At 35.8% G+C, this 10358-nt stretch overlaps 1 protein-coding gene across 3 annotated transcripts in view; it reads right to left on the reverse strand.

Moving 5' to 3' along the window:
• Nucleotides 1-10358, reverse strand: part of ARHGAP5 (Rho GTPase activating protein 5) — an 80822-nt gene that overhangs the window by 7809 nt on the left and 62655 nt on the right. For all 3 annotated transcript variants that reach the window (XM_010846986.1, XM_010846984.1, XM_010846985.1), the window contains exons 4-6: nt 6412-6489; nt 3521-3652; nt 1449-1554 (exon numbers count right to left, since the gene is read on the reverse strand). In XM_010846986.1, the coding sequence (XP_010845288.1) occupies nt 1449-1554; nt 3521-3652; nt 6412-6489 (316 nt within the window). The remainder of the gene's footprint in view (nt 1-1448; nt 1555-3520; nt 3653-6411; nt 6490-10358) is intronic.

The raw sequence follows: 10358 nt of genomic DNA on the forward strand, positions 1-10358 counted from the left end.
GTTTTGGACACTGACATTATTAGCTTAAAAAAACCAAACATGAGTTCATTACAATGTTAGTAGAAAATATTGTGAAGGGTGGACTCTCAGTCTCAATAACAACTCTGTGAGGTGTTATTCTTCTCACTCTTATACAGTCAAGAAAATCAAGACTTCAGTTCAGTTCAGTCGCTCAGTCGTGTCCGACTCTTTGCGACCCCATGAATTGCAGCACGCCAGGCCTCCCTGTCCATCACCAACTCCTGGAGTTCACTCAAACTCAGGTCCATCAAGTCGGTGATGCCATCCAGTCATCTCATTCTCTGTCGTCCCCTTTTCCTCCTGCCCCCAATCCCTCCTAGCATCGGAGTCTTTTCCAATGAGTCAACTCTTCTCATGAGGTGGCCAAAGTACTGGAGTTTCAGCTTTTGCATCATTCCTTCCAAAGAAATCCCAGGGCTGATCTCCTTTAGAATGGACTGGTTGGATCTCCTTGCAGTCCAAGGGACTCTCAAGAGTCTTCTCCAACACCACAGTTCAAAAGCATCAATACTTTGGCGCTCAGCTTTCTTCACAGTCCAACTCTCATATCCATACATGACCAGTGGGAAAAACCATAGCCTTGACTAGATGGACCTTTGTTGGCAAAGTAATGTCTCTACTTTTCAATATGCTATCTAGGTTGGTCATAACTTTTCTTCCAAGGAGTAAGCATCTTTTAAATTTCATGGCTGAAGTCACCATCTGCAGTGATTTTCAAGACTTAGGAAGGGTTAAAAAATTTGTTCAAGGCCACAGAACTAAAAACATTTCAAAACCAAATCTATTTAACTCCAAAGTCTTGAGGTTTATCCCATTATACAATATCAGTATTTTCTTTCATTTAACGAATGATATTGGCAAGAGTTTCTTTATAGAGAAAAGCATGAACTTGAAGCTCTACACTATTTAAGGTTTTTGATATTGGATAATGTTATACATTTCAGTCAAGAAGGATGGTAATATGAATTCAAGTTTCTAATAGACTTTCACTATGAAGACTATCTAAACAAAACAAGCAAGATATACAAAAGAAATAGCACAAAAGAAGAGGGAATTAAATCACTTAATAAAATTTGGATTCTAATCATAAGATGTGCCATTTGAGCATATGATTTCTCTTTAAATCTCAATTATTCCAACTTCAAACAGGTTGATTTGGTTAATTATCTAAGTGTCATTTTGACAAAAAAAAAAGTACTCACCACACTTACTTTTTATAAAATCATTATGTATACTAAAATTAGGGGTCATATATCTTTCTTTAAAAAGGTTGATGAAAAACCTATTTTACAAATCCAGGAAAAAGTGATCTAGAGATTCAAAATTGAACTATCTGTTTAGTTTGTCTCTATCTTAAAATTATCCAATTTATAGTTATGTTGAAATCTGTAGTGCATTTTACTTGCAAAAACAAAAAATAAAAATACCTGTTTAGATGTGTTATTATATATCTGAATACATCATAGTTAACAGGATGAAACTTCTTAACAATTTCTTTCAGTGCATGAAGACGTTCTGCTTTATCCAGGATTTCTGTAAAAGTAGTGAGGAATTTGTATGAAACACAGACATTAAAAAATACTGATAAAGCTTCTTGCTATGCTTATTATATAAAACAATCAAGAATGTATATGAAATATGTTAGGAGAGGTAAACAAAAACAAAGAAAATGTAAAGAATCTGCTAATAAATAGATTATCATTTATTACAGTAACTCTTCAGAAAGCTAATAACTGAATAACTTGGGGATGGCGAAATCGTGTATTAGTAATTTTTTAAAGCAACATCTAACTAGGTACTGACTTAGAATCAACTAATTACTAATAAATCTGTTAAGCTCTTAATATTCATGGTACTAACAGTAAATATTTTAGGCTTTGTGGGTGAAACTATTCAACTCTGCAGTTGTACAAAAGCAGCCATAGACAATATGCAACAAGAGTGGCTTTGTTCCAATAGAACTTAAAAAAAAAAAATCTGAATTTCATATAATTTTAACATATAATTTTTTCTTTTAACATTTTCAACCATTTAAAAATGTAAAAAAAAAACATTCTTAGCTTGAAAGCCTTCTGAAAACTGATGGCAAGCTGAATTTTTGGCCCACAGGTCAGTTTGCCAGCACCTGATTTAAAGCATCACCATATACTTATTTATAATTCACTTAGCTTATCAAACATCTTTTTTCACAATCACTACAGTGGTCAGTTACTTTTCAAACTTATGCAAATTATGAAACAGGATAACTGAAAGGCAGTTCTGCGATAAATAGGAGGAGAGAAGAGAGCACCCTTACTGCTTCTCTTCCTCATTCACTTCTTTCTTCCAAAATAATAGTGGGTTCCTCTGGAGGGGTCCAATCTGCATAGCAACTCATGACAGGTAGTATGAATACCACTTACTGTGTATTAGTCACTCAGCTGTGTCTGACTCTTTGCGACCCCATGAACTGTAGCCCACCAGGCTCCTCTGTCCATGGGATTGTCCAGGCAGGAATACTGGAGTGGGTAGCCATTCCCTTTTCTAGGCGATCTTCCTGACCCAGGGATCAAACCCAGATCTCCCACATTGCAGGCAGATTCTTTACCATCTGAGCCACCAGGGAAGCCCAAAAACCAAGTACTAACAAATTTCTCATTTGCCACATATTACTTCTAAATCAGCCCTCAATAATTTCCTAACTAGGAAAGTTCTAAGGCTATTGTTTACAGTCAAAAAGGAAGAAAATCTAAGCTATCAAATGGACCATTTTCCCAGTTTATATATGAGACTATGTATAAGGCAACTGGATCGTGTGCCAATATATTGAAGTGGATTTTAATTAAAAGAAAATTAACTGAGAACTCTAACAATCAAAACCGTAAGAAAGTAACTTCACTCTAAAGAGTCTGAAGACTTGGAATCAGAAAGACATATTGAAGAGAAATATTTAGAAACTAAATATTGAGAACACAGTAAGGATTAAGCACTAGGTCACCTGACAGTCAAATAGACCTTTTTTTCCTCATTTTCCAGATAAAAAATGAGTATCTGCTAAGTGGAAACATCTGGATGAATGATTATGCCAAGTAAGAATCAATACTGAATAAATATTCATTTTCCTGTCTAACTCTCTCAAAAACTGACTTAAGACATGAGGCCAAAGTTAATTTCTTTGACTTAAAACATATTTTTAAAAAAAAACATACTTTACTGAAGTACGTTACAGATACATTCATTTGAAGAATTAATTTCTTTTTCCTAACAATGCCTTTGAGTTTGATTCAAACACAAACCTCAAACTTCCAGCACTATGATCTAACTTCTAGGAGCACCTAGTCATCTAGGAGGCTAGCTAAAAGTATTTAAAGGGAAAGAACTTTAATAGACAGCTCTAGAAGCTGAATTTTTATTTGCTACACATTCTACTGAATGACCTCGTTTAACACATAGCAACCAATGTACAAACCCACTACCATCACCCCTCTCAAAAAAAAAAAAAAAAAAGGCTTATACTTACTTGCTGCTTCCAGTAGCTCTGGATGAAGAGAATATGGAATTAAAGGATCTGGTAGATCTGCAAAGAAAGCTTTAAGAGCTCCAGCTACAGCATTTACTGTTACTTCCATTGATACTAGACTGATATTATGATCTACAAGACAAAAATTGAAATTAAAAATTATAATAAATTTAAATTTATAACGAGAAGTAAGCTAAACAGGTATTTGAAGATCCAAAGATATTTAAGTCTTCTCATTGATCACCTTTATTTAAAGGTAGATTCATCTCTCCCCCATTGTTTTAATGTAAGTTTGCCTGATAAAACTGTAGATAATGAAAGAGAAAACCAAGCAAGGAGCATTTTCTGTTACAATAAAAAAACCTGTTAGGCTTATTAGTATACAGGCAATATTATTTAACATTTCTCTTCTCTTAAAACATTTTGTTTAATGTAAGCTATTTTTAAAATAGGTCATAAGGAAACAGAGACACAAAGATAGGAATCAAACATATAAATTCAAGCTTCAACTTTTTAACTTATACTTTAAAAATTTTAATATAAAACACTTTAAACACTTATCAGTGAAGTTCTAACTTTAAATAAATAAGAACAGAACACAGTAAAGGTGTATTATAAGGTTAATTTGCTATTTTAAAGTCTTATTTTCCTTTTATAAATACAATGAATACTTATGATAAAGAAAAAAGTACCCTCATAATCAAGAGATAATCACTGTTTATACTTTAGCATGTTTCCTTTCATCCCTTTTCTGCTCATTTGAAAAAAAAAAGATGAATCACATATATATATTTTATATTGAATTTCATTTTTAAGGCATTTTCCAAGGTTATTAAAATTTCTTTTAAATAATTTTTAAGGGAGCAGGAAACATTTCATTGCAATTTCAAGCTTGTAGAAATTCTGCAATAATAATAAAAATACAAAGAACTCACACATACCCTTAACCAAGAATCACCAATCTTTACATTTTGTTCCACACATAAACAATTTTAACAACTATAAAACATTCTCCCAGACATAAAATTTACATAATATTCTATTACTGAAGATTTAATTTATTTCATTTAAAAAAACTATAAAGATTTTATGATTAAAAACTTGTATTTACTAACGCTTACTTCCTTAGGCAGGCTACATTCCTTGAAATATAAGCTACCCAATCAACATTTAACACAGTGTCTGGCACAGAAAATTCATCATATGCATTATCTCATTATTCTTCGGTTATTTTTATCACTCCCATTCTGAAGCAAAGTGAAGTCGCTCAGTCATGTCCAACTCTTTGCAACCCCATGGACTGTAGCCTACCGGGCTCCTCCGTCCATGGGATTTTCCAGGCAAGAATACTGGAGTGGGGTGCCACTGCCTTCTCCAGGGGAACTTCCCGACCCAGGGATTGAACCCTGGTCTCCCGCATTGTAGGCAGATGCTTTACCATCTGAGCCACAAGGGAAGCCCAATTCTAGATTAAAAAGTTGCTGTTTAGAAAGATTAACTTCCAGAGATCACAAAGACAGTAAGTGACTTCCCAGGTGGCGCTAGTGGTAAAGAACCCGCCTGCCAATGCAGGAGATGTAAGAGATGTGGATTTGATCCTTGGGTTGGAAAGATCTGAAGGAGGGCACAGCAACCCACTCCAGTATTCTTGCCTGGGAAATCTCATGGACAGAGGAGCCTGGCGGGCTGCAGACAATAGGGTCACGAATAGTTGGACACAACTGAATCAACTTACCACAGTAAGTGGTAGAACTACAAAACAAAACCAGAAAGTCTAAATCAAGAAACCCTGGTACTGATTATTCTTCCTTTATTACTTAGAGGTAAAATTGTAAGGATTTGATAAAGTCTAAACAGTTCTTGTAACAAAATACTTTTAAAAAGTGAAACACTAACAATACTCTTTCAAAGCAAAGCATACACACCCCCTTCTCCAACACTCAACAATTTTACCATTTCAACACATATAATCTTCATTATTCTATATGGTTATCTAGTATTCTGCTTGTAAACATGAGTGGACTCCCCACCTTTAAAACCAAATACAAACAACACTGCAACAAATTTATTGGTAGGCTTACATGAAGACTTGTAACAAATATTTACAAATGGAATTTCTCCAGCAAAAGCTATATAAAGCACCCATAACCAATAATATACAACACACCTGTTTGCCTATGCCCTACCAATAATCTTTTCCATTCTCATAATAAATACAATCTTTTTGTTTTAATTTTTATTTATTTATAACTGACAGAGGCCAAGCATATTTTCTTATGTATGTTGTTCTTCTGAAATTAAATTGCTTGATCTAGCAAAGAAAGTCCATAGCCCCCCTAGATTTGCAGTTTTTCTCCTGATTTTGTTTTATCCACTGTTCCACACAGAAGTTTTTACATTTTTAAGCAGTCCAGTTTATCATCTTGTTCATGCTTACTAGGTTTCATGTTAAGTTTAGGCCTCTCCCTACTGCAAGATTATAAAAATATTCACTCATTTTTCTCCCTAGTACATACAGTTTTCATTTTTTTCACTTAAATCTTTGATCTCATATATAATTAATTTGAGTAGGAAATTCAGCTTTTAAAAAAATCCCTAATTAGTTGGCACAGTATCATGAAAGAAAAAAAACACTTTCAAATTGCACTTAAAGGTAAATCTGCATACACAAAGATGATGATGCATCATAGCTCAATTTACTGCTTTTCCAATTCTGCTAATGGATTTACAGCTCTCCTGTTTCTTGACTCTGGTATCTGTCTGATTAAATACTCCTAATACTACTTCAAAACTTTCTTCCATAATACATAATCTTAAGGAGGTTTTCATATGAAATTTCAATAAGGAAACTAACAAGATGGTAATTTTGCCTTATGTAATTATCTTTTTACCTTGATCAAACTGCTTTTGAATATTGTCTTGATCAGTTTTGTTCCCACTAACACGGTAGAGTCCTTCAGTACATAATCCTAAAATAAAGAAAGAGACTTTTATACATGCATATATAAGTACAACAAAGAATATACTTAACCTTATGTACAACTTAGTGACTTACAAAATATGGTGGTAAATATTTTTAGGAACAAAATAATTTTGAACATTTCATTTAAAGTAAGTTCACAATGGACTACAAAAAGTGAGAAGAAACATTCTTCCTATTTCTTTTACTAAATACATCTAATTTCCTGACTGTGATATATTGAAAAAAAAACAAAAGACACTGAAAGGTGAAGAGAAAGTGAATTAACAGCAACTCTAAGAACTTGAAAAACAACATGACTGAGTTCTCTGGGTTTTCTTTTTGCCTTATATTTCCTAGACCAGGCAACAGACAAGCCTGCAACCCAGAAACACTGATGAACACAGGCAAAAAAATAAAAACAACAATAAACCACCACTCAGAAAACCAACAAGAAAAGCCTGCTCTCTCTGGTGAAAGGATTGGGAAAGGTGTAGACTAGCAAGCAAAATCATTTTTTAATTACTGCCCTACTCCAGCCAAACATCGTGGAACCTACTCCTCCTCATTCACAACAATGGCAATCTACTAGCCAGCAGCAACAAAGGTGTCCCTCCCCTTTCAAGATGTCAGCAAGGGCTGATTGAAGTCTGAAGTTTTAACTACCACCTTGACCTAAGAGGTAACCTCCCCTCTCCACCACAGTGGTCAACAGAGGCTGGTGGAGATCAAGCAGGGTGGGGAGTCCAATCTTCTAGCCTCACTTTGTAGCAATGAGGCAGCCTTCCTCCTCGGCTAGTACAGTGTCAGAGGAGGCCTGTTAAAAATAGATTTAAATAAGACTCAAAGTTTCACAGCATACTATTCAAAATCTAGAATAAAAACATAGTAAAATGAAAATCATTCATCATTTCAAGAATCAAGAAAATCTCAACCTGAATGAGAAAGACAATTAATCGACACCAATGCAAAGATGTCAGTTGTGGAACTATCTGATAAGGATTTCAAAGCATCATAAAACACTTTGGTGAACAATTATAAACACACGTGAAACATACTTCCTAACAGAAAGTATCAGCAAAGAAACAGAAATATAAGGAACAACAAAATGGAAATTTTAGAATCAGAAATACAGGAACAGAAACAACAAATTCACTGAATGCTATCAACAACAAATGAAGACAGAGAAATGAGCAAGTGATCCTGAAGACAAACAACAGAAATTATCCAGTCTAAAGAACATAAAGAAATTAGACACGGAAAAAAAAAAAAAAAGACAAGTTGCAGGGATTTGTGGGACAACAGATGAACCAAGATTTATATCATCAGCCCAAGACCTATCCCTATGTTCAATGGGAAACTTCTAAAAGAGACTCAGTTTGATAAGGCATTGTACTCTTCTGATCACAAGGAGGAAAAAAAGAATAGAACAGTGGATTCTGTCAAACTTATTTCCGGAGCAATATCAAAGGTGCTTGTGTGGGACAATATATTAATCCCTTCTAATTTTCATCATGTTAAAATATTTTATTAATATTTTGTTTTATAAATTTCACAAATATCTTTACACACAAAGATGTGAAAGGGGAAAAAAAATGTACCTCACATTGCAGGAAACAAGTCAACATTGAGAAATTCATGAAAATAAAGGTAAGGGAAGATCCCCTGGAGAAGGAAATGGCAGCCCACTCCAGTAGTATTCTTGCTCGGAAAATCCCATGGACAGAGGAGCCTGGCAGGCTGTAGTCACAGGACTGCAAAGAGTTGGACGCAACTGAGCGATTGAGCACAAACACACAAACCCGCAAAAAAGGTAGCAAAAATCCACTGACAAGTTTCATGGGTCAAAGTCATTAAATCCAAAGTTTTAACTTCAATAAGGCACAGCTGCTGCTGCTAAGTCGATTCAGTTGTGTCCAACTCTGGGTGACAGGCTCCCCTGTCCCTGGGATTCTCTAGGCAAGAACACTGCAGTGGGTATAAAGCACAGCAGACACCACTAAATAACCAAAATTATCATTTACTGTGGGACAAAATGACATCCTACTCCAACAACTCAACACTCAAAACATGAAGATCATGGCACCCAGTCCCATCACTTCATAGCAAATAGATGGGGAAAAAGTGGAAACAGTAACAGACTTTATTTTCGTGGGCTCCAAAATCACTGTGGACAGTGACTGCAGCCATGAAATTAAAAGACGCTTTCTCCTTGGAAGAAAAGCAGTGACAAACCTGGACAGCATATTAAAAAGCAGAGGCATTACTTTGCTCTCAAAAGTCCATATAGTCAAAGTTGTGGTTTTTCCAGTTGTCATATATGGATGTAAGAGCTGGACAGTGAAAAACGCTGACTGCTGAAGAATTTATTCCTTCAAACTGTGGTGCTGAGGAAGACTCTTGAGAGTCCCTTGGACAGCAGGGAGATCAAATCAGGCAATCCTAAAGGAAATCAACCCTGAATATTCACTGAAAGGACTGATGCTGCAGCTCTAATACTTTGGCCACCTGATGAAAGAGCTGATATTGGAAAAGACTCTGATGCTGGGAAAGATTGAAGGCAGGAGGAGAAGGGGACGACAGAGGATGAGATGGTTGAATGGCATCACAGACTCAATGGACAAGAGTCTGAGCAAACTCTTGAGAGGGATGATGAAGGACAGGTAAGCCTGGCATACTACAGTTCATGGGGTCACGAAGAGTTGGATACGACTGAGCAACTGAACAACAATACCAACAGATATGATGCACTTAGATACAACAGTACTTTGGTGGTATTTCTAACTAAAATGCAAAATTCGAATCCAATCATGAGGAAAAGAAACCTCAAATTGATGGAGAAAGAAAACGTTTATTTGTATAGTAAAACACCAATCCATAAACATAATAAAAATGATAGACTAACCTGACATAGTGACAAGCATTTATTTGCTACATGAAAAAGGAAACATGTGTAATCATCCATGCTAAAAACCTTGCCTTCCTTTCACTGATACCTGAGTGATGTATTTTTTCTTTTAAAAAAAAAAAAAAGCAGCAACACCAACTTAATAATCTAGATGTGAATTAAATCATCCAAAGTATCCATCCTGGGCCTCCAAGTAATACAGGCATTAGAAATCTATACCAATATTCCAAAACTAAACTTAAAATATGTTTTAACCAAGTACTTTCACCTTTTTTTCTTCCACTAGAAAGATTAACCCTTACACTGCACAGAACTCATGATATCTGAAGTTCTAAAAGGGTCTAAGTTCTATTTGAGTTAATAGATATAAAATAAAAGAGTTTCACTAAAGTCACAAAACACACAACAAACAGTAAGGGAGAAGCAAGCTGTGTAGATCATCCATGAATTACATTGTTTCCACGGGAGGCGGCATCAGCAAAAGAGACGAAGAAACAAATTTTGGAGCTTGGTTCCCCAATAAAAGAAACTTAAAGTGAAAGTGAAGTCGCTCAGTCAGGTCTGACTTTTTGAGACCCCATGGACCAGAGCCTATCAGGATCCTCCATCCATGGAATTTTCCAGGCAAAAGTACTGGACTGGGTTGCCATTTCCTTCTCCAGGGGATCTTCCTGACCCAAGAAACAAACCTGGGTCTCCCGCATCATCAGTTCAGTTCAGTCGCTCAGTCGTGTCCAAACTTTGCAACCCCATGAATCGCAGCATGCCAGGCCTCCCTGTCCATCACCAACCCCCGGAGTTCACTCAGACTCACGTCCATCGAGTCAGTGATGCCATCCAGCCATCTCAACCTCTGTCGTCCCCTTCTCCTTCTGCCCCCAATCCCTCTCAGCATCAGAGTCTTTTCCAATGAGTCAACACTTCGCATGAGTGGCCAAAGTACTGGAGTTTCAGCTTTAGCATCATTCCTT

The sequence above is a fragment of the Bison bison genome, unplaced genomic scaffold (assembly GCF_000754665.1).
Source record: "Bison bison bison isolate TAMUID 2011002044 unplaced genomic scaffold, Bison_UMD1.0 scf7180017864242, whole genome shotgun sequence".
Classification (NCBI taxonomy): Eukaryota; Metazoa; Chordata; class Mammalia; order Artiodactyla; family Bovidae; genus Bison; species Bison bison.